At 29.8% G+C, this 25,830-nt stretch overlaps 1 protein-coding gene across 4 annotated transcripts in view; it reads left to right on the top strand.

Moving 5' to 3' along the window:
• LOC123013357 (cyclic nucleotide-gated cation channel alpha-3) overlaps nt 1-25,830 on the top strand; it is a 91,309-nt gene that overhangs the window by 53,432 nt on the left and 12,047 nt on the right. Inside the window, exons 6-9 of one of the 4 annotated variants that reach the window (XM_044411827.1) lie at nt 1,439-1,453; nt 19,000-19,293; nt 21,917-22,066; nt 23,112-23,279. In XM_044411827.1, the coding sequence (XP_044267762.1) occupies nt 1,439-1,453; nt 19,000-19,293; nt 21,917-22,066; nt 23,112-23,279 (627 nt within the window). The remainder of the gene's footprint in view (nt 1-1,438; nt 1,454-18,999; nt 19,294-21,916; nt 22,067-23,111; nt 23,280-25,830) is intronic. The other 3 variants (XM_044411828.1, XM_044411830.1, XM_044411829.1) reach the window with 3 other exon arrangements.

Below are 25,830 nucleotides of genomic sequence, written 5' to 3'. Positions count from 1 at the left end.
GCATTTTACATAATTTTTGTTTTACCTAGATTAAATTATTATTTTTTATTGTTTGGTGTTTTTTAATCAATAACTATTTCATATTTTTAAAGAGAATAGAGAAATAATTTAATTATTATTTGTACTTTACATAAATGAAATTTTCGATGTATTTTTACAATTTTTGAAGTCATTTCACATTTCAAGTTAATTGAAAAATAAAAATGCTTATTCAATAGACAAAAATTGTTTTAGTGCGGATATTTAAAACAATGATTGACCTTTATTTGTTCTGTTGGGGAAGACAACTAGTACATAGTATAGACAGTTTAAAAATTAAAGTCGTAGTTAATTTAATAGGCTGAGATTTTTAAACTATGTATAAAACTCGTGTGGTCTTCAAGATTTTTTGCAACACTAATATTGAATCAGAAATTTTACTAGTCAGAAATTATTATAAAGACGTATATCAAAATAATGTCAAAATAGACAAAAAATATGCATCAGCGTATTTTATAGACTCATAAAATACGTTGCTATTGCCGTGTACTTTATAGATGAAGCGTATTTTATAGGCAACATAGAGGTAAGCTCAAATGCAGTATAAGGTATTAGTGTTGCAAAAATATTTATTTTGCAATAATAATACCTTGTAAGATATCAGGAACATGGAAAAAAATTCTGTTCAAGAATTTCGAAATTACGGGTATTTAAATTATGCACTTTGACCCTATTTATTTATGTTGGAAAAAATAATTTTCTAAGTTTTTTTTGCTACAGACTATTAAAAGAGGAAACAACGAAGTTGTAACCTAAATTGTAACCGTGTTTAACGTTATTTGTGGCAAATTTTTATTGGCAAAATTTTTGTATCTTTACTAAAGAATTATGCAAAAACATATCATCAGTAATATTAAATAGACATAAAAAATGTCAAATGTCAAAAAATAAAAGTCAAAATTTTTTGACATAGAACATTTTTTCCATATTTCTGGTATCACATGTTACTTGACATTTTTCTCTGGGGCGCGAGTTCTGAAACACCCTCTACATTGATTCTGCCTGAAAATTTTAAGTTCATGCATTTCTGTAACTCCACGGACGTGTCATGCAATGAAGATGTTTCAGAAATGTCCCTTAAAAAAATTTCGGCAATAATCAATAAACATCATAAGTGAAAAAAATATGACAGAAAAACAAGTTTTTTGCCAATTTTAATTTGTTTATACAATTCTCTTTACAAATAACTGTGAAACATAATACCTTATTTAAAGCAGAAATGCATAATTAATCATTTCAGAAAGTAAATAATTACATAACTAGTGCATATTTTGCATTAATTATTTGAAAACAATAGGGATTTTTAAGTGTTGAAACTCGCTTAGTAGTCGGTTAATGAAAATGCACCCGAAACAACAATTTTAACAAATACACCATCATATTTCTGTAATGTTCGCAGATAACTCGGCAATATGTGAGTAGGCATTTATTTTCCAAATTCGTTTCCCGATTTATTGTCTTTTCCTTTTATGTTGGTGTATGACATTTTACTTACATATTTGTGTGACAATAGCTTATATCCCTCGTAAAACTGGCAGATTTCGTTGAAATTGCGTGTTTTTTTTCTCTCTAACGAAACACTAATGGACCTTAAACCTCAATTTGAACGGCAAAATGTCAGTTTTTATATACATAGAAGCTACACGTCGCTTTTATATTTCATATTACTGTAGCACAGCCTCACCTCATATGTTGCGTGTCGTACTAATTACTCTTAGAATTGTGTTGCAACAAACCCTAATGACCTTTTTTATTAAGCAAAGGCATGTTCCAATTGTTGGTTTAATTGTTTTACTAAACCCCCTCACACCACTACCGTCTCTATACTTGTACACAAAGGTGAGGTCAAAAACTTTGGCCGATGACTTCGTCTTATTGCTCGAATTGAGAAAACTTGAGACATATTCATGCAATCTACAAACTCCAAAGTTTTATGTCTAGGATCAACTCGCCACAATTTCACACAAATCTTCCAGCAAAGGAAACGCAATATTTAGAAATTTCAATTTAACAATTCGAATGTTATGGAAATTATGATCAAAATAAATTTGCAAACTATTGCAGAACGGTTCGTTTATTATATCACTGCAGTATACTAAAAGTAGAGTTCTTCGGCAGTGATTTCCCAAGACTGCTTGGTAATAATAAAGTTTATAGTTTATTTTTAGTTGAACTGAGCAACAAAATGTGGGATCTGGGGGATTGTTTTTATAAAGAAATCAATTCAGGTATTATTCGGTTATATAAACTTAAGTACACTATTTTGTGATAATCGTATTGCGAATTTTCCGGAGACTTGATTCTTTTTATATCAATTTAACTTACTTTAACTACTGCTTACCATCAATAGCTTTACATTATGTTTATTTTTTAGGTTTTTTTTTATATTCTGCTACGTTTATTTTGTGTAACTATTTTATGTTGCTTTCAGAAATCTATTAATAAGAAAATATTAAAAAATCATTCGAAACAACAAAAATCTTTAATTTTTTTGTTACGTATTTATTGTGGACAATAAGAGAAAACATAATAAAAAACGATTATTAAGAAATACTGCATATTTCGACTGGTCCTGTTCCTTGCACTTATTTTTGGTAACAAAAATGAAGATAAGTTATGGTTTTTTGGTTTAACAGTACGTTACTAGTTAATTAATCGATTAAATTAAAAAGAACTGATTAATTTATTTAAGAATTAAGTAATTTGAAATGTTGTGAAATAATAATATTCTCTTATTGGTTGTCATGTTACTGACAACTTTTACATAAGTTCAAATTTAATACAAACTTTTTTCATTTTAAAACAGTCAACTAAAGTTACAAGTTTGTATTTAAATTATTTGAACTCAACAAATATTAAATTATTTGTTTTTTGTTTAAAAGATTGATTTTTATGTAATACATGTGGTTTTATTATTAAAATATTGATTTGAATATTTCAAAAATATTTATTCACTAAAACAGATTAAAAATAATAATATTTTAACATATAGGGTCATATGAAGCAATATTTAAACCTCAAAAATAGCCTATAAAATGATGTTAATTTTAATTATAACTCGTGTCCCATCTCTACTGATAAGAATTTTTCAGCCCTCGAAATGTGGGTATGGAAATTTGTTTTTTTTTTTTTAAATAACTTTGAAACCTTTTGACTAAATATTATAAAATGGAATAGTTTACTTACGAGAACACACCTTTTAAACTGGTAATCACGAAAACTGGATACATCTACTCAATTTTTGGTTGTTTTTAATTTTTAATTGAAAACAAAAAATATTAATTTTGAATGACTGGTATCTACGGCAACCAATGACCATGGTCACATAAATCGCTGTCAAGCATCTGTTAATTTTGACGATACATTTTTGTGAATTTTTTATGAATTAAATGCTACGAGATCCATTTGGATTTATTCTAAGTTATGTTTGGAGTCTGAGCTAAACTCTATTATTAAATATTTTCGATTAATTGTCTAATAATAATCGTCCAATCTTAAGTTGAGTGACAGCAAACTAGGTGACCATGGTCATTTGTTGCCGTGGATATCGCTCATTCAAAATTCATACTTTTTGCTTTCAGTGTTGTGTGGTTTTCACTTTAAATTAAAATATCTTTAAAACGGTCCATTTTAAGGGTATTAAATTTTATGCGTTTTTATTCAAAATTAATTACTCTAGAGTTTTGACCAAAAACAAATTAATGTTAAGAGGCCAAAAAACGAAAAAACACATATGACCTGCAATTGCTGGAACCGGAAATTAAGTAGATGTATCTGGTTTTTGTATTTACTACTTTAAAAGGTATGTTCTCGCAAGTAACCATTCCAAATTTTATAATATTTGATGAAATGGTTCCGAAGTTATTACAAAAAAAAACAAATTTCTATACTTACATACTGAGGGCTTTAAAATTCTTATCAGTAGAGATAGGACACGAGTTATTATTAAAATTAACATCATTTTATAGGTCATTTTTGAGATGCCAATTTCATATTTATGAATAACCCTGTATAAAGCAAAGTGGGCGTATTAATTTGTTGAGATTATTATTAACACACTCTGTGGTGTAAAATTTTTATTTGCCAATAATAACACGTTACATTTTTTTTATTAAAAAATTTATTATCGAGGTCTTCTAAGGATAAAGAGATAAAAATGTGAGGAACACCGTCGAAAAAGTCGAGTGCTAAGAAAAATTGATCTGCTTTTAAATAATTCCTTCGAATTTCTCGAAGCAGAAAAGCTCCATTTTCCAGCATCCCCAATTTGATCAGTCGAAAGTGACGTCAGTAATTTATATAAATTTGAGGGTTTGAAAGATATCAGCCAGCTATCACATCAGCACATGTCCGCCTCGGGTTCTCCAAAATTCTACTTAACCTCGTTGTTGGATGAAAAGTCAATCAAGAGCATCTTTTAGTGACAGACATCTCTCACAATTCCACAGGAGATGTGCGTGTAAGAGCGCAGACGCTGGCTCTTGTATTTATATCATAAAGTGATGTCTATTGACATCTGGATATATGTAGTGACAATAAGGCTAGTCATTACATCAGATCGACATGTTAAACGCCAGGAAACTTTATTGTTAAAGTATTGATTTTATATAATTATTCAGCGGTTTATGACAATTAATCTTTCATGAAGTCAGATTTACAATGTTCAAGCTATTCCAGTGACGTAATTAAAGATTTTACTTGAAAACAACCGACCTATAAATCACCAGTGAACTTTTAGAAATAGTCCTACCACAAACTCAATTACTAAACAAATTAAAAATTTGGAGTTTCATTATTTTTAAATAGAGTCTCTCTCACAAATTCCGTCTCGGTCAATTTCCTACACATCTCTCTTTATAAAAATTATAAAAATCTTTAATTTCAGTGAATTTTAAAATCACCAGTGAACTTTTAGAAATATTCCTACCAAAAACACAATTACTAAACAAATTAAAAATTTGAAGTTTAATTATTTTTAGATAGAGTTTCTCTCACAAATTCCGTAAATTTCCTATCGCTCTTTATAAAAATTACGAAAATTTTAGTGAATTTTATCCGCGAGCATTGTGTTAACAATCAGTTATATTAAACCCCAGGCTTAGGTGTTAAATTGTGAGGATTTGTCGCAGGTGGCTAGGTTTAAATTCATAAATTCAACATTTTAAACAGCAACAAGTTGTCAACATCAATCTTTGTACTGACTAGAAGTAAAAAACACCTAAATACTTAATACTCTGTTAAGAAAAATGGACGTTTTTGCGATAAGTTAATCTATTTGCAGATTTTTACTTAAGGTTTTTATCCTATAAGTAAATGCGTTTGGTGACGCTGGAAGTAAGGGTGGAAACCATCTTGTTTTTGTGGATTATTTTAAAATAATTTATTAAGAGATATATTTGTTAACAAAAGAGAGTAATAAAAAAATTAACCAGAAAAGCTTATCTATAATGTCAAAAAATATGCAACATTGCATTTCTAAAACACTTTTTTATTATCATTATGTTTTAAGTTGTAAGTTTTACTTAGAACGTGTATAAAAATAATATGTATATTAACACATTTCCACCTGAAAATTTCTGTTAATTTTGGGGCGCTAATTGGGTTTTTTCACGCTTTTTGCCTTTTATTTGATCAGCCATAGTATTAAAAAAATCTTGAATGTGCTTTTTCAAACGTTTGAAGCTCTTAATATCGACGCTCGGGTTCGTTAAGTCCAGACGCTTCATTTGATAAAGCAAACTGTGTGAAAAAGCCGAAACAATTGTCCAGTTATTTAGTTAAGCTCGCGGAACAAAAGAACAGAACCTCCCCAAATTGTGGTTGCCTTCACATTGATTGATTGTTGCGCTCTTCGTCAGCCTCCGTCTGTTTACACGCATTTTCTGTTTAAGACTCTAAAATAAAATTAACTTCATCTCTTTGAGTGTTTCCCTACTGCTCACTAATTACGAGTCTTTGTTGAAAAGCAACATAAATTGTAATTGATAATTTTTATCCACAAAAGAATTTTTTTGGTGAGAAAACAAACTTAATTTTTTTGTCCTTGACCTAGCTTGCGTGGGCAAATAAAGGAGAAAGCTGAATGCAGCCTGGAAAAGAAATCTTATATTCTTAAAGATCGACTGGAAAAACAAACTTTTAATAGAGCGTATCAACAAAAGTGATAGCTATTTAAATCAATTCTTTCTTTATCGACTTGAGAAAAGACTAATTTAATCAAAAATCAACAAAATAATCCTTGCAGTACAACTGCTAGCGATTTCTTAATAAAATGTTTACAAGTTGGATAATAATCGTCTCTAAAATGATGTAAATATTTATGAAGACCAATGAAGTGACCCCTAACTGTGCAGAGAGCCATGATCCATGTCAAGGATGTTTTAAAAATCTAAAGAGGTTGATTGGATGAAAGCAAGACGGCGCCACTACCCCTTCATCAATGAGTAAACTGAAGGAAGCCGTTGAGTGTGGGAGATTGCAGGGGGCTTATGTGTGTCATTTTCGTCTTATTTTGAAAAGTTGCTCATTTGTGATCAGTCAAGAGGATTAGATTGTGTGTGGAGTTTTCACCAATATTTCCCAAAAAGAAAAGGATGTTTTCACAACCACAGTTTGCAAATATTTTAATTTGCATGTTTATGTCACAACAATTTTATTTTTGAAAGAAATCGTTTGATTATATTTTCTAATTTTAACCCGAAATTACAATTCATCATTGTCAATTATGAATGATTGAACTTATAAAGTTTCGATTAAAACGTCAATCAAAATCAAAATTAAAGCACAAACATTATTAAGGAATAAAAACAAACATCTACAATTTGTCTACTAAACCTCCTGGTGCAGAAGAGACAGTTTAAATTTCCAAAAAATTCAAATTGACACTCTGTTTACCTATTTAGCTTTCCACACATTTTTATGAAAAAATGCGTGTTTTTATTGCGGTAGTTTTTTTACTAAAAATATTCTCGAGGAAAGTTCTTGTTTGTATACACATAAAAACTTCTTGGCAGGTAAAAGTATTCTAAGTTGTTTTTATTGAAAACTATGAAATATTTTTACGTGTTTTTTTACTTTATTTAATTAGAGCAAAATGAATATTAAAATTTTTGAAAAATTTTTTGAACAAAAAATAGTTCGCAAAAACTCAATCTGTAAAAATGCTGGATGCGCGTCAAATTACTAAAAAATTGTTTTCCTAAGATTTAGAAACTAGCTACTAATTAATTTTTGACAATGTAATGGTACTTTTATTGAATATTGATTAAATTACGTTATTTACTAATTAGACATTTCTTAGATTTTTGTCATTTATGTGCGTAGATTTATTTTAATGAAATTTATGAAACATTCTTACTATGCATTTTTTAATTTTATTTAAATAAAACAATAAACAATCGAGAAGATTATAGCTATTTTGAAAAAAAGTCTTTTTGTAAAAAACAAAGTGTGAAAATGGTGGATGCGCCGGGACAAAACATTAATATTAAATTATATACCAAGGTGGGAGGTGCTTTATTATCAAGCTAAGATGCGATAAAGCAAAAATTATTAAGGTTTGTATACTACTTCATTCATATTCATTCTTCTTAAAGAACAGAAAGCAAATAATGAATTTATCAAGTTTTGAAAAATGACATGAGTTCAATTGGGAAGTGGGCACTTTTTTATCAGTGTGTGGGTTGGTAATTTTTTTCCCAACCTGAATTCATATATCTTATATCAACTGATATTTTATATCTACTGTTACATGAAGTTGAAATAACATAATTTCCAACTTTTCATATTGTTGATTATTACTTTGTGATTGTGAATAAAAAAGTTCGAAAATTATTTTCTGACAAAGTTTAAGTACTTAGTATTAAATTTGACTTTTTTTTTCATTTTTTTCATTTATGTGCGTTGTTTCTGACTTGTTATGAGGTTTAAAACAAACTTGCAAACAAAACAAAGAAAAGCAAAAAAAAAGATTTAGTAAGCGAATTTATTTAGGATTGTTGATCTGCCATTTGAATATTATTCCAACTTGAATATTTAATTCAAATCTGGAGTAAATATTTGTAACAAGCTACAGTACATCACAAAACCGACAATGCATGCTACAAGAAACAGTATCGCAATTTTCTACTACGTTACATCAAAACTCAATTTGATATAAAGGTTGAATTTTCAAACGGTATTTAATTAATGATTAAACACACGTTGCTAGTTGTTAACATCATGCCTGTAACCTATTTTAGGCATCCAGAGAATTCCAGGCTGCTCTCTCGTGGTGAGTGCTTCGCTAAGCTTTACAGTCACCTTTCCAGATACTTTACACCCCTTGGGACTAACTGCCCCTCGATAGACATATAGAAAGGTTAGATTGATGTCTTTCTTACTCGACGAAACGTTTTTATATCAACATAATACCTCACATCAAGCAGGTTCTTTACAAATAATGGTTTTCAAAGACTTCACGCTTTGTAAACTTATTCCTTCACCTACGTCTAACACAACAAAACGAAATTTGAGAAGCACTCAATTATGAAATAATTAAACAGATGAAAACAACACACCGTAAGAATACTTTGCTTCGTCGTAGCAATAAATACAAATTTAGATTTATTTTTTTTTTAATTATTGGTAATTTTTGGCAAATTCATTAAATCTTAAATTCGGTTCTTAATTTGCAGTAAAATTTACGACCGCATTGAGTTTTTCCACTTAATAGTTCATTACGTGTTTCTAATTTCGTATCGATGATTAAAATATGAATTTTCAAAGTATGAAAATTTTTCAAATAATCGTTGAAGCTTGAATGACTCTCGTTTGTAACGGTAATTAACTTGAAAACCATTTATTAAGCTTTGATAACGCTGCATCTAAAAAGCTAAAGGTTTTAATGAACTCTTTTTTGTGTCGTTTTAATGAAGAGGTCATAATTATTATCGATCTATTTGCGAGAAAGTTTTACGGGAAAATTTTTCAAGGCGTTAAATTTCCAACGAAACTTTTCGACTATAATAAAGCAGAAACTTCGTAATTACATTTTGTTATCTCTGCAAAACAATTTTTTATTGAGATGAACAGAGATGTGGGTTGTACACAAAATTGGATAATGTGTTTAATTTTTTTGATTTAGTGAGTTTTTTTACTTGAACAAATTTTGCAAAATTTTTTTAATTCAATTATTTTTGGGGCCTCTTTCGTTGTTTTGGAGCCACTTTGTGTTTTTTAAATCTGTTTGTATGCACACTTGCTGCCATAGCCTTTATGAGCGTGTGTAATAAAATCCGTTAATTTCACCCTTTATTAATATTCCACTACCTAAAAGGGCACCGACGAATTGTAATCTCTCCCCACATAGCTTCAGCTTTTACGTGTTCAGAATTTCTTCACTTTTTTCACTCATACCATGCTCTCCATTTCATTCCAATGCAGTGGTCCGTGCTAAGATTTCTTAGAGATTTATTCTCACAAAAAAGAAACCCTGAATACACTTTAATAAAATTTAAAATGCACAAAATTCCTTTGAAAGCAGAATTTTTGATTATTTAGGTATTCTTTTTGAACTCCCGTTTAATTGCGATCTGATATAGGCAGCACTTTAATTTCACTTTTATCAAAATGGACCTATTTTGTTTGATATTTTTAAGAGGTCGACTGTGGCTTATCAATTTTTAATTAAAAATACTTGGTAATTAGTATGCATCTGCTAAATTAACTAAATGGGGCCAGAATCATTTTTTATTTACGAGTATTTCAGTTTAGAAGTGATTCTAAGATGGGGAATATTAAACTCACAAGTTTTTAAAAAGCAAACTAGGAGTAAGTACGTGTACATACTTCAGTTTGCTGCTGTTCATATCTGAAAACCTATCTAATAAAAGTTACTCGGTATTTGAACACTGTTAGCGAACCGTTTATCTTTGAAGGTAAATCATATAGGAATTGCTTCTACTTAGATGAGGTTTAACTAAGTAACAGAGAGAATTATTAATAGGTATTTGCATTTAAATGGGACATTTTCGAGCACATCTAAGTTGAGGGATAAACAAGCGATCAAACATTTTAGAAAATGCTAAATAATTTACATCATTTTGAGAGCAAAATATGATTGTTTTTATTTTTCCATGATGAATACATTGTAAAAACACAAGTATCCATTATGAGGTTTTAAAAATACTACCAAATGTAATTTTAGGAAAAAAATTAGTAACCAAAACTGGGCTTGCAAGACTAAGAGTCATTAAATATAATTTAGATTTAATTAAACTAAATGCTAGCTTTAATAAAAGCTTTTTGCTTGGTGCAGCTTACTTTTTGAAATCTAATAACATCAAGTTATATTTTAGACTTGTATAATATTAACAAAATAATTTAAAAAGTAATTCGCAAGAAAGTACGAAATGAGCCTTAAAACTGTTTTGTTGTAAATTCCTATTAACAAAGCAGCACATTTTTTGCCAAGTTAAGCTTCATTAAGGAATTTTTCGATATGTTTAACTTGTGTCAAAGACAATTTAAATAATGTAATTTAGCAAAAACTGGTATAATTTGTTATGATTTTTATCCACTTCTTTTTACCAGTCTTTCAAAATAATACTTTAGAACACACGATTTTTAACAAAGAAAATATTTCTACCGCAAAAACTTGGAAGATGTAGCGTGGAAGTGGATGTTTGATAAATACTTACATTAGTTTTCTGGTCAAGAGTTAAGTACAGCAACGATTATTTGAAGTGACGTTCAGTCGAGCTGCAGTCTCTCAAGTCTCTGGCCTCATTTTAGCTTGAAAACACTTAAATAAAACTTAAAAATCTTGCGACTTCTACTAAATGAATATTGAATAGAGCAGAAAGCCTTTTTGTTTATTTTTCCCGGAGTCACAAATTTGATAATCTTGAACGAGTCTTTGGTTTTTGTCGAAGATTTTTCCACGTCAGTGATGAAGCAACGATTTTGTAATTTTAGCGCGTTTTATCTTTTGCACGGTACATTACCAATTTCTTGGTAACTTCGTCGATAAAAATCAAGTCTTGGTAAAGCGTTAATGCCGATTAATAAGCTTGGATTAGAGTAGATATAATTAGTTTAGGCCAAAATACGGTTCATTAATAGGTACGTAGGTGCGTAATTTATATAAAGATTAAATGAACGAGAACAAAGGCATTCCTCCATTTTCAGTTGGGTGGTAAAAATGAAGCTCATGGAACCGCAAGACGGGTCAATTAATAAAACTTGAATGTGAAAAATGTCACCTTACTGCCGCGCTCACTTAAAATTTATTAACTCGTTCTACGCTGTTTTTAAAATTAATCAAAATAAACGATCCAATTAAATTAATAATTGCATTGTTCCCAACTAGCGATTCACATAAATGATTCTTTTGGAACGTTATTTAGGCCATCGCGAGAAATGGACGATTTTTATAAGCAAATTGATTTAGAATTTTCGGCTTTTTAGAAACCTCATTTCCTTTGTTATTAAATTTTTAACATGAGACAAGATAAACTTGAGAAAGTGATTTTCTTTATAAAATTTAAAAAATCATTATTTTAAAATAAGACTATCTATTATGAGAAGTAAGTAGTACTTGCCAGCTGTTAGAAAAACAAATAAACCACAATGCGAAAATCTAAATGAAAGCTAAATGCAATTTATTCAAGAACTGGTATTGTATCTAGTGAAGTGAAAAATTTATTCATTTGCAAATTGATGACAGGATACAGTGATTTAATGCTGCAAATTTGAATGGCATTAGGTCAACTGTGTCAATTCAAAGAATAAAAAAACCTTTACCTCTATGAATTACACTGAAGTATAGTTTATTTATTTAAAAAATCAATTATATTGAAGTTTTTTATTAATAAGATGGTGAATTTTGTAGTCTTTTAACATCATTCTCACAATAAACTTGGCACATTTCTTTACTAAAAAAAGCAATTAATGCTTCGGTAAGTAACTTAATAAAAAAAAACTAGAAAAGCGAGATCTGACTTTTGTAGAATCAGTTGAAATAATAATAGTTATTTATTATACAAGACAATAAAATTAAATTTTAGCAATTTAGCATCGAGGCGTTAGCCGAGACGCTAATATGCTCGAAAAGATAATGAAAATTTTATCGTCGTGTACAATATAAAATTTTATTCAATCCTCACAAATTTTGTAGTCAATTGGTATCAATGTAAAATTCAATAATGAAATCTAATGTCAAAGAAAAAATTTGAACATAGAGGATTGAATAAATAATTTTAAAAACGCTATTTCAAAAATAAGTGGAACTGTCGGCAACTTTGTACAAAAAAACTGCAAAAAATTTTGTCGAAAATAAAGGTTATATTTTATTAGAAAAAATATCACAAGTTTTAAAAATTAATACATATTTTTGATTTGTTGTTTTGAGACATTTTTATTACAAAAATTTTGTTTGGAATAGCACTACAGTTTTCTTGAAAAAAAAAACTTAAAAAACAGGTCAGAGGTATCTCAAAATTATATTCTAACACAAAATTTGCAAAAATAATTTTTGATTTTCTACAATGCTTAAATGAAAATGACACGTTTTCGGGATTTGAAATAGATTGACATTTTTACGATTTTCGAGGAATTAAACGTTAGTAGTGACGCTATTTTCGCTGATTTGTTCGAAATTAAAGACTTCGTGAATACATTTCGGAGTAAGAAGTTTAATCAGACAGTTGGGTGATTAACTGATTAAAGTGCAATTAGGAATGAAAACCGGAAGAGTATAATCGAGTGGTATAAAGTAGATTGATCATTAATGAAGTAACGTAATTACTAATTAGTTATTAAATTTAGTAGATCTGAACATATTGCGAGGGTGCCCTAAGATGATCGTTTGCTATATGCATATAAAGGATTCCGACGAGTACCGCATTGATTCATTAAATAGTCCGCATGCCGAGTAGATGGGTTTGCAGAACTTAATGACTACTAATAAGACGTTTCTGTATGCAACACTTTAGCGAAATCCTCACTTAATCATAACCGAAATTAATTCAGAAACTACTAAACAGAAATTAGCAAAGAGCCGAGATTTGTGTGCAATGCGGCAAAAAATCGGTGGTGAAGAAGCAATTATCGGCCTGCAGGTGAACAGCGTGAAGCACGTGATAAGGGATGTGTGCAACGCAACGTTGCATCAGAGGGGATGTTCCTGAAATAGTCGCAAGCCGCCCCCCCGGCGATCGATGGCTCCGGAGTTCTAAAAATAGCTCCGTCCTACATACCGCATACTCCGGGAACTGGGCTATGCGATGACATTGACTTCTTGCCCAACTCGCTATAAACAGTCACCCCACTTTATAAATATTGACACGAGATCAAAAGAAACAGCCCAGTTTTTTTCTCTAATGGGGGTGAAGCATTCCAATATATGCGGTTTCACCCCAAGTGAATTAAATTAGATGCAAACAAGATAAAACTTCTTGTGTTGCAAATTTTAATTTTAACTTAACTGTGACGAATCTAGTTCCAGTTGCAAACGGAAAAATTTTAATTATCTTCTTGTTTACAAAAACGCTAAATATAATTTCATTTTTCAATTAAGGCTACGTATTTTGCCGCTGACGATTTTATGACAATATTGAGTAGGCAGAACTAACTTAATTATGCTTATCAAAATTAAAATCTTGAACGAGCCTGACATTCATTTTCAGTTACTCAAATAGTATCCCATTTTTAGCACAGACACACCTACAATCACTTTAAAATAATTACTTTAAGTATGTGTTATTTTAGCAAGCTTGTAAAGGATTAACGTATTAACAGCTTCAACTACTCTTGATTAAGCACGACGCCACGAGCATTTTATGACTCCAAAGACAATATACTAACAACTTCAACTACCGACGGCTTACGCGCCGCCAAAGTGGCCACAAACCAAACAGTGGGTTGATTTTACAAAAATGTTAATTGCTGTTTGGAAAAATATCAACTGACTGCTTTGATACCATTTCAAAGAAAAATGATATTTTTAGAAAGCACTAAGTTTGCAACATCCAAAATGAAATTTGAGAGTTTCTCACACGCAAAAAAATTATTTGTACAAATCTTAAAGAATTATCATGCTACATTATTTTTTTTTGTTTCTAATTAAATATTTTTGTCATGAGATGGAACAAAAATTAATTGAATGTTTTCTTAATAAGCGTTTTAACAAAGCTAATTAAAAATAATTCTAAATACTACAGTGATCTGTATTTTTTTAATTAAGTCGTTCTTGCCTCTGTATTGATTTTATTCATTCTCAACATTAATACATCTTGGAAAAATGTGTTGCTGATAAAAATTCACGAGATAATGTAAGTTTGTTAGGTGGTGAAAGTTTAAATCGTTTCTATTTCTAATTTTAATTAACTTTACTAAGTTAATTGAAATGTTGGGGCAGCTTAAATTCAATATTGGGAAATATTACAGGGTTTAAAAGTTTAAGTATAAAACGAGCACGTTTTTAATTATCCTTTAGAAAATTCTCTTACTTACTTTCTTATGCAAAGCAGAATATTTGAAATAAGTCTTAATGGAATTTATTGTTTCAAAATGTTATTAATTTTTTACAATAGTGAGGCCACATCTGTGACTATGGATTCCTTAGACAGTATTTTTGTTTATTTATAAATCGTATACAAAATGCAACATAATGTTGGATATGATTATCAAAATGCAGTTAGGTTATTTTTAGCTCATATATGAAAGTTTGTTTATAATTTCAAACTTTGTTTATGATTTTATTCTATTTAAAAGCACCATCACAAATTTTCAGAGAAGAGAATAAAACCATATTTATTAGATGTTTACACAATTAACTCAAATAAGCCTTCCACGCAAATTTCAAAATAATTATTAACTTATTATTTAAGTCAATTGTCGATTGGCAATTGGACATTTTCCGGCTAAAGTTTTCCAAATTTTTATAAAAAAAATTGTAAACTGTAAACTAACTACAAAATACGTTGCTTGTCAAATTAGTAACAACTTTAACTATAGTGGTTGGTGCAGTTTGCAGTGTTATTGTCACTTTATCCCACCTTATCGTGCCTGCACTTGAGTTGAATATAAATTTGGTTAAGCTCAGACACTGTTATTCTATATCTATTTAAATCAAGAATTAACAACTAAACCGAACCCAAATTTAGTGAAACTATGATATTTGTTGTCATGTTTTGCATCACAATTCATCTAAATAAAAAAGTTTTAAGTAAAGTGATTTTTTTGTTTTCTTTGCTTCAAGAGGCAGACTTTAATGAACAAACCGCGAAGTATTAAAATAAAATCTCATCAAAACAACTTTGATGCATCGGGGTTTTCTGCCGTAATTTAATAACATTCTTGAAATTTTCTTCACTTTTCTTTCAGTTTTGAGTAATAAAATTTAATTTTATCGTGTGTAGAAAATTTCCGCCGTCAACAATGTAACGTCAGAGTCCATGAGGAAGTTTCTCACAGAGCGTTAATTGAATCATCGTTACGTTTTATGCAGTTATAATCATTAATGTTCATTTTGAAGCTTGAGGATGCTTGACTTTACCATGTTTTTGATGAAACCTTGTTTCTATTATTAACCTTATATGTAATTACGTTTCAGTTTCATCATATTACTGAAATTACAAGCTCGGATTCTATGACAAAATAGAAAATTAACGCTTTGAAAGCCGCACACAAAGTTTAGCTGTCCTAACGGGATTTAACATGAGACTATTAATCTTTGAAAAAAAACTGAGCTACCATTTTAGTGCAGCTTTTGAAACAACACAAAATTGTATTAAAATACAAAATTCGATTTTAGGCTTTAACAAACAAAACCACAATGGTTACAAAACTTCATATGAAAATAATAATAATTATATTTCGAATGGAACTGTAATTGAACGGAAATAAATCTCTGTGAAAAGCTGTTGCACGGATAATTTAAATTTAATCGAAACTTGGTTGTTCAAAATGTAAAGCCCCTGTAATTTTTACGTCACACTGACAATATTTACTTTTTATTACACCTTATTTTCGATCATGAATAAAATAGATAAATGAAGCGTGAAATAACGCTAAATTGAGTTCATCTTCATGTTCATCTTTTACAGTTATTAAGCTGCAACGTTTATTTAACTTTATTAAACTCTTTACCCCCATTAAAATATTTCTATCTTTAAATTAAATATACCTGCGAAATGGCATAAAGATTTTCATGGTTAAGAGAACCATCTCTTATTTTTCAAGCTATTATTTATTTAGGCAGAACCAATTTCGGGCCGACCTCAACCAATCTCGGTGGAGAATTTTAATGAAAACAAATGGGGGAAATCAAGATAATTAACCCTTAGTAAAATCCACAAATAAAAAACAACTATAAATTTGTTTGTCAGGGGTGAATTTCCGATAAAAAACACGTTGCTTCAGTTTGCTATACTTGAAAAATAAACCAAATTTTACATTTGGCCAAGCATAAATAAATTTTCGAGTTTTATTTAGTTTCTAATTAACTTTAACACCTTCTTTAATCTCATTCGTTCCAAGTCTTGATTTTTTATTATCTGTAGATCACCCGGCAAAATACTCGCTAATGAGGAGCCAACTTGAATAACAATGAAATATACGATGACATGCGCAGATGGTCCATTTAAAACATAATTGACAAGAATAATGACATTATTACAGCACCCCAAGCAATTATTATCAAAAGATTATGACTCTAAAGAAACTTGAAGCTGCGTTCTTACAGAGGCTACAGTATTTTTCAATGTTTTAAAATCTCTTTCTTTAATAATTAATCTGAAATAAAAAAATATTTATAAAGAAAACAAAATAACAGAGAGCGACTTAATTAAAGAGGCAATTTTTCAATGAAACCTCCTTGCAGAAACAGACCCATCAATTTCTTTCAACGACTAATATTCTGTGATTAAGTGTAAAATTAATACAAAAACTCAAAGGTTTTCATCATATTTTCTAAGTATTGTTACAAGTTTTGAAAAAATTTTGAAGAGTTAAACAAACCGCCATTTTTTTTAATAATTAAATAAAAATTGATTGAGTAATTTGAAAAACAGAATTTTTTAATAATTGTTTTGCTCGATATGCTAGGTGCACGTTATATCTCATCGGAAATTCTGATTGCTTGCTTTTTTAACAACACGTCACAAACCCAATCTACAAAAATTGTGCTGCAAAAAGAATCTAGATTAAAAACGAGAGTCCATTTTCGCAGATTTCTAGAAAAGTATATTTAAACCTAAATTGTTTTTATTATTACCTAATGTTTGTTTCAGTAATAATTTCAATGAGCAATAGAGTTTCTCCTCAATAAACAATCAGACATTAAGATTAACTATTTTAAACATAATGAAAGTATCTATTTAATATGGAATTTGACCAGGCCTGCAGATATACCGTTGAAATCGTGAAGTTCAAAAATTAGAATCTCATCGTTTTTCCTCTGGACCCTTCAATTGTTAAAGTTTGGATTCAATCCATTTTAATATTATTTATGGTGAATTTTTAATAATTTATTACTTTTTATGTTAGAATACTAATAAATCTGCGTCACAAAGAGTCCAAAACCCTAATAATAACTGAAGCGAATTTATCACCGAACGAACCAGAGCTGGATTAAATAAAATTCTTATTAAAATATTCCTTATAATAAAAGTATATTCTTATTTGTTTTTGTAAGTGTACGATGATTTTTATGTGCCCCGGATAATTCTTAACAGCTGCATCAACCCATCAACTCTCAAGCGTCAACAATGGTCGCAAGCCGATTTTATGAGAAATATCATAAATTTTGAGAAACCAAGCTGTTCGTGAAAGAATTTTACGATTATACCATAATTCATATACCATAATACCATAATTCATGAAAAAAGAGTTTCAATACAGCTTTCTCCAAAACTTAATAATAATTATCTAAGTATTTGAAAAAAAAATGTTTGACGTTAAATTATAGTTACATAAGCAAAAGTGAAAAAACGAAGAGTACAAATAAACAATTTAGGAATTTAAGCAATGTTGCATTTGAAAAAACGTTTAGGTAAATTTTATACAGGGTGTGTCAGAACTCGCGCCCCAGAGAAAAATTTCAAGTAAGATAAGATACCAGGAACATGGAAAAATTAAATAATAGCCTGTAGCAAAAAATGGAAAATTATTTTTACAACATAAATAAATTGAGTCAAAATGCATAAATTGGAAATTTTTATAGATAGAATTTTTTAAATATTTTTCCCACGTTGTTGGTATCTTACCTTACATGGCATTTTTCTCTGGGGCGCGAGTTCTGGCGCACTCTGTATAGTTCTAGTTAAATTAGAAAGAAGTGTTTTGACGGGTGCATCTGGTATACTTTTAATGTCGCTATACTTACTTAGATCTTGAGATAATTTATAAAGTTGAATAATTCTTCTGAAAAACAGATTAAGTTAAATCCAGGTTAATCAGATAATCGTTTATAAAACAATTTTAAATGAGAGAGGATGGTGCCAATAGGAAGGTGCATTGTCCTGATTTTGGTGTTGGAGTCCCTCTGAATCCCGCCAAGTTAACAAGTTAATTCCACTGTAATGCTACTGTCATTGTTGTTTGAAAAGGTACTGGAGATGTATGTACTTTATGGGATTTCCTCTAATGAAAATCGATCGGACAATTTACGAGAATAGCAAGCTTTACGTTGCATTTTGTGCTTTTGATATTTTTTTTATCATGATAACTGATTCATACACAAGTAGTAAACAAACATTATTTACTCCAATGAATGATTTTTATTTAGTGACCGAACCCGTTTTTCAGTAATTTCATTGATAGCTTCTTTGATTCCGAATGCATTTTACCTCTTTAGCTCTTTATAATTCGCTTGAGACCAGTTGGTAATAATATAAAAATAGCCCCTTGCTTTGCTTCCACCCCAGCATGAAATGCAAGTGATGTTTAGTTTATTAATCAAGTGTTGTTTTGTTACAGCGAAACTCGACGGAGTCAAAACGTATATGAGAATGCGCAGGGTACCAAACCATTTGCAGGTGAAAGTGATCAAATGGTTTGATTATCTATGGCTCACCCAAAAGTGTTCAGATGAAGAAAGAGCCGTATCGTGTCTTCCAGATAAGCTAAAGGCTGAAATAGCAATCAATGTTCATCTAGATACTCTGAAAAGGGTGGAGATTTTTCAGAACACCGAAGCTGGATTCCTGTGCGAATTGGTGCTGCGGCTGAGGCCGGTCCTGTTCTCTCCCGGAGATTATATTTGTAGAAAAGGTAAAATAAAACTTTTGATTACTTCGTGTAGCTATTGACAAACTCTAGTTAATATTCTCAAATCGGGAAAGTTTTATCTTCATACTTCTATGCATACCTTAAGAGATTTAACATAGTTTTCATTTTATGCTTTCCTCTAGTGGTTTCCGCAAGCAAACTTTAAACGGGTTTCACTTCAACTGCCTCTAGAATTAAGACGGTGATAGCAATCATCACTTTAATTTAAGACTCACATTGCAACAGTTTAACCAAAATGTCGAAAGCTCTTCAAATACCAACTTTATGGCCAGGTAGATAAAAATCAAGTATTGATTATCCTTTCAACAACACAAGAGCTAATAATTCGTTATGTTTTAAAAAGCTGTAAAAGGGATTTAATACACAATGCGATGCAACAAAAATCTAGAAAAAATACACTCGAAGCAATGAAAAATTAATCAACGACAGTTTATTTTTCAGTATTGATCCTTTCGATTTGAATTGTGTAAAGATTATCTCTTAAATTTGAAACCTCAAATTACAGAATCAATTAATTCCCTGTAAAGTTCCCTATCAATGTGACGGTTTGTTTACGTACTTTTGTTCTCACCTAAAGTTGTTAAATTAAATTTCTGACAAACCACACTAAACCAAAAGTAATTTGTATAAAAAAAACTAAATCCTTATCAGTTTACCTAAAAACAATACTACTTTATTTGATAAGAAAAATTAATTAATTTAAGAGGTCTTTTTCTACAAAACCAAACCTATCAGTTGGAGGCCAAAAAGCCCATATAATTTAAATTTCATAGATCACTTTGAAATAAATCTGTTTTGCAAACGGAGGTATCAAAATAAAACTGAAGTTGATAAAAAAATATTTAATATTTTTTTTCAAATTACTTCGTTATTTCAAATACGTAGAGACGTTGCAACATGTCGTTATCTCTTTTTGGGAAAAAGAAAAAGAAATTAATTTAATAGACGATTTTATTTGTCGTCATTATTTTTACTTTTATAGTAAACTGTTTTTTCTACCACCCTAACAAAAAGTAAGTTTTTTCACTGTAATTTCAGAAAGGAAAGTGGCCAATTACCTTTCTGAGAAGTAATTTTTTTTCTTCTTCATCTGTCATAATTACAATAAAAATATATGCAACCTATCGCCATAGAAACGGAAAAACATGCTTCGGCAAAACTGGGATAACAAGTGAAATTGTTACTTTTGAAGTTTTGTTGCTGGATCGTAGGAATATTTTATATCTTTTAAGTATATCTTTTCCTCTTTTATACAAATAACTATTACATTTATTTCTATTTGTTTCTCTAAATTTTAGTAACAATGAAACTTTATCTTGTAAATTCAGAAATTAAAATAAATAAGTAAAATCTGAAGTTCCATTAGCTACCGTTTTTGAAAAATGTATCAAGTTATGTTTATTTTAAAATAAAAACATTTTAAAGTAAAATCTGGAGTTTCACTAGCTACCGTTCAGGAAAAAATATATGACTTATATGTTTATCTTAACACAAATATTTTAAATACTGAAAGCTGCATGTATATACCTAACATTTACGTTAAAAAAGAAAACGCATTGCGGAATACAGAAACAAGTTATGATTAAAATAACGAATTATTAAATTTAAGTTGAACATTAGAAAATCTTTGTTTATTAAAGTGCAAAAACCTACTTTCTTCTTCTCTTTTATAAATACCAAAAAAAAAAAATTAAGTCAAAGCATGATTTTTAAAAATTTTGCAAAAAAGGAAGACGAAAAAATTTTGTTCAGAATTCAGTTCTGTGTGAAACTTTGTTGCGGTGATTTTTCTGTAAAATTTAAAATATCTTGTCTTTTAAAAATTTGAATCTTGAATAAAGTCCGAAAAAAAGTTATTTAATTTTTTTACATTTATTTAAATGATATAATAAGTTAACAAAACAACAAAACTGGTTAGTTTTGTTAAAGAAGAAATTGGAAAAAAATCGTATAATTCTGAAAACTAAAATTTGTGCAAGTTTCATCAATCTCAAATCAATTATATGCAAAATGTGTAAATTTAGACACCGTTCTGAATGTAAAAATAAGCGGAATAAACGAAAATCGATAAATATTCAAATTAATGGGCGCTTTGAAAATATGCAAAAAAGTGTCCTTAAAATGAATTATATGATACATGATTGAAAATGTACTAGGATTAAAAACACCATTGACGTCAGACAAGAATTGATAACATCTCACATCCAAAATTAAAGAAAAGTCACCAATTTTTAATTTACAAATTGATCTGAATCCTTGACATAAAAGCAGAGGCCAGCCTTTTTACATAAATCTGTCACAAAACTCAAAGTCAACACACATATAATTCTTACGAAATTTATTAAAGATAATGTTTCGAAAAAAATAAAGTCCGTAAATTATTTTTCAAACTACCTGTAGGAGTAAGTCTAACCTAATAGAGCGACAAAGTTTCTATTGGGGATTTAGAAGCTGTTAGAAAAAGTTAAAAGGAGCATTTTTCACGTCTGATGCAACTATCTGCCAAATCTATCATCTGAGTTTAATACCCGAAAGTACTCTATTATTTTTACCGCCAAATATTCAGTCTCCAATCGATTCAAGTAACAAAAGCTTTCATTTCCAGGCGAGGTCGGCAAAGAAATGTATATAGTAAACCGAGGTCGCCTTCAAGTGGTCGCCGACAACGGGAGGACAGTCTTGGCCACTCTGAAAGCAGGGAGTTATTTTGGGGAGATTTCCATCCTCAATATGGGCACGGCAGGTAAACACCTTGGTAAATATCAGCAGGCAGGCCCAACGATTCGGGGGTGCAATATTCTAACCTCTGCATGAGATCAAATTATGATATGACATCCTGCCCGGCTTGTATTTGTCAACCCTTTAAATCAATCGGGGAAAAACTGGAATTGAGCCACAGTTTTGCCCCAATTTATACATTCATCTTAAATCATCATTTATTTTAAAACAAATATTTATTAAACTGCCAACATGCACGCCTTTAAAACACCAAATCAAATAAAATTTTCTTTAATTTGACTTGCTTTAAACTGAATTTAAACAAATCCGCTGTGTCGTTGACTTATTCACAAGAAATACATATAGCGGCATAATAGCACCATTCTCCTGCAATTAGATAATCCCTCAATGAAAAATAATTTATTCAGATTAAATGTTAAAACTTTTGTTATTATATTTCAAAGTTGAAAACTAATTTCAAAGGCAAGAGATAATGGGGTTAACGTGTTACAAATTCTTGATAAAATATTTATCAAAGGAATCTGCTAGTTGGTATTAAGGCAAGCATTTTGCAGTAATATCAAAATGTCGACAATCTTGGTAATGCAACCCTGTCCTGCTTAGCATACAGGTGGCCAACTTCATTTTGTGGCTGCAACATTCTAAGGAGAATTTGACATTGTTAATTTTCATTTTTTGTTTTTAAATTTTGTTTGCAAAAAATGAGCTTTACTAAAACACTTTTTTCATGGAAACATGAACGTTTACAAGCAATTGCCTTGAACAGTTTTCACTGTTTTTTATTTTTTGAAGCCGTTACTAGGTTCACCTTGTAGTAGTAGTAGTAGACACCCCACATCCAATGTATTTCTGTGAATAATCAAAGCTGAATCTTTCGTGTTTGAGGTAACCGCAGTATTTTAATTAATCCCTTGCTTCTACAATATTTTCAATAACATTGTGCAAGATTAGATCATCGATGTTGGCATGTTTCTCTACCTTTTATCTCTTTGTTTTCCTTTAAAGAAAGTCATTTGTGTGAAAACACGATACTGTTTTAAACGCTTTAAATAATTTCGTAGGAAACAGGAGAACGGCGAGTGTAAGATCAGTGGGTTACAGCGATTTATTTGTATTGAGTAAAAAGGACATGTGGGACGTTTTAAAAGAATATCCTGCTGCTAGAGTTCGTTTGGAAGCTATAGCCGTCAAGAGACTCGAGAAATATAAGAGGGCGCCTCTGGAGAAAGGTAAGTGTTGGATCCTGCCTCTTATTCGTAGATTGCCCAAGCACTTTCATTACTCGGTAAGTCCTTAACTGATTGATCGATCATCAATGGTAGTCTTTAAGAGTATTATCTCTTTAGGACTAAGTACGTACTTAATTCCCTCGTAAATCGCTCACCGATTGTGTTTACGATGTTCGATTTATGCAAAAACAAATTAAATATTTCCACCAAATCAATGGACTGATATTTATAATAAATAATTCAAATGTTTTCCCAACCTCCCAATTTAGACTTCATACATAATTTAAAATATTCCTCAAAGGCTGCATTACACAAAAACAAACTTCTCATGCAATAAAACAATAATAAAAAAGGCCGGCTTAAATAAAACCCTTACACACATTCCACCAACTTTCTTATTACTGCACCACAAGTATTGATAAAAAGTTCAAGGAAAATCTCAATTTATCTTATTCGTAAAAAGACTCCCAACGGGTATTCCTGTCTTTCCCAAGCTCTTATAATCGCCCTAAAACAACCGATCGTTCTGTTTTCTAACAGAGTTTATAAATTTTTGCTATCTAAGAGATAAAATCGTCAATACCAGCCAGGGATTTGCTTACACCCTCAAGCCAGGCCACAGACTCTTTAAATAGATTGCGTGCTTCCTTTGCGATAACCATAAAGGGCCTTTTTTATTACAGACCTTCAGGATCACAAAAGATATATTAGAGGATTACTCCTAAACAATATTTCACAAAACCTAATCTCTTATTGTTTTAAGACCTTACACGCGGCCCTTATCAGAAACGTTTATTTAATATATTTAACTACTAAAAGCACAAAGTCTCATTTTTGCAACAAAGTGAAATTTTTGTTTATCTAAAAAATCAAAAATTGCAATTCTTTTTGAAATTCAGCTTTAATGTTATAATAAAAAAATATTTGTAACATATTTTCTTTTTGCAAAATTTACACTACTTATTCCAACATTTTTGTAGTAATAAGCTCTTTACAAAAATTATTTTGTTTAGTGCTCAAAATGATCTGGCAGTAGTTTTCAAAACATTTTTTGTAGAAAATCATCTGCAGCTAAGAGAAAAGAGAGAAATTTCTAGTGTTATACCAAACTGTAAAGTGGTTGTTGTAACTCCTGAAAACGATTTATACTTTTTTTAAATATATTAGTTTGTCAACTAATTCCGCTCGAATGGCAGTTTTAAAATTTTACTTTTTTATAATGTTTATAATTATTATACAAATCATTGTTTATTACATTTGTATTTAATCTTTAATTTTTTTTGATTGGTGATGTAATTTTTTATCAAGAGGGAGGTTTTGAATAACTTTCAATGGAGTCGCGACTCCAACAAAAATGTTTTGACCAAAATTTTAACTGAAAATAACCAAATACATATGTACATAAGCTCCCCTAGTATATTTAACAATTTGCAAAATTACTTCAATAATAATGGTCACGGGCGCCGACTACATATGGATGCAACGGTGCGGGGCACCCATTAAAAATAACCTACTCTTGCCTTAAGGTAAAAAAATAATAATAAAAATAATAATATTTGGAATTTTGTGTTTATTCTAATCTTTTTTTAGTAAGGTTGAATTTTTTAAAATCACTTTTAATAGCAAAGATGTTTTGCATTTTCTATCGTTTATGTTATTCTATTTTGTTTTTCCATTTTTCAAATTAATTCAAAATTTAACTTTTCAGTGAAAAACTTCTTGAAAAAGATTTCCTATTATGTCAAATACTTAAAAACGACAAAACATTTTATATAAACTTTCTATACAGGGTGATTTTTATATAGACCGACAAAATGTTATTCTTGATAGTATCAAAAGATAACATGGTGGAAAAAATATTTAAACAATTTCTTGTTTAACCGTTCTCAAAATAATAGTTATTTATTATACAAGACGATAAAATTAAATTTGATCTTTGAGATAAAAATAATTGCTCGAAAGTTTGTAAGTTTGTAATTTTGAAATCTTTTGGCAAAAAATTTTCTGAACTACGGTTATTATGCAATTCTAATTTTTTTTAATTTTTATTAGTTAAATCAATGCATGGGTCGGAAAGCTTGTGTGTGTACTGTACGAAAATGTATATTGTTTTTAAATGTTCTAAATATTAAATACATTAAAATACAGCAAAAATAGAGAAAGAGAAATCGTTTTTTTCGCGTAATTGTTCTCAAGTCCTGAAAGTTATACCTACAAATGTATAGAACATTTGAAAAAAAACTTTTCTTGTTATTTGTATTGCTTTAAAGACGATTAATTTATCAAGTTTTTTGGTTATGAAAAGTCGCCGCCTATGATAACGGTTCGTTTAAATCTACAAGAAAGAATCGACTTACTCAACTTAATCCGTAACGATGATGCTCAGCTATTCATAAACAAGCACCTAAAATATTTACAATCCCAATACAAGTCAACAGTTTACTATGCAGACACTCCAACCGAAGTTTGATTAAAAATTCAGAATACTTCGATACTCTATTGTGGCTTGTAGCAGGAATTTATGGCGTGAAACTTATTGCCTGTAGCTGGT

The sequence above is a fragment of the Tribolium madens genome, unplaced genomic scaffold (assembly GCF_015345945.1).
Source record: "Tribolium madens isolate multiple individuals breed KSU strain unplaced genomic scaffold, Tmad_KSU_1.1 Scaffold_96;HRSCAF=242;Tcas5.2_LG5, whole genome shotgun sequence".
Taxonomy (NCBI): domain Eukaryota; kingdom Metazoa; phylum Arthropoda; class Insecta; order Coleoptera; family Tenebrionidae; genus Tribolium; species Tribolium madens.
The sequence above is the reverse complement of the archived record's forward strand: the minus strand, read 5'-3'. Positions and strand labels throughout refer to the sequence as shown.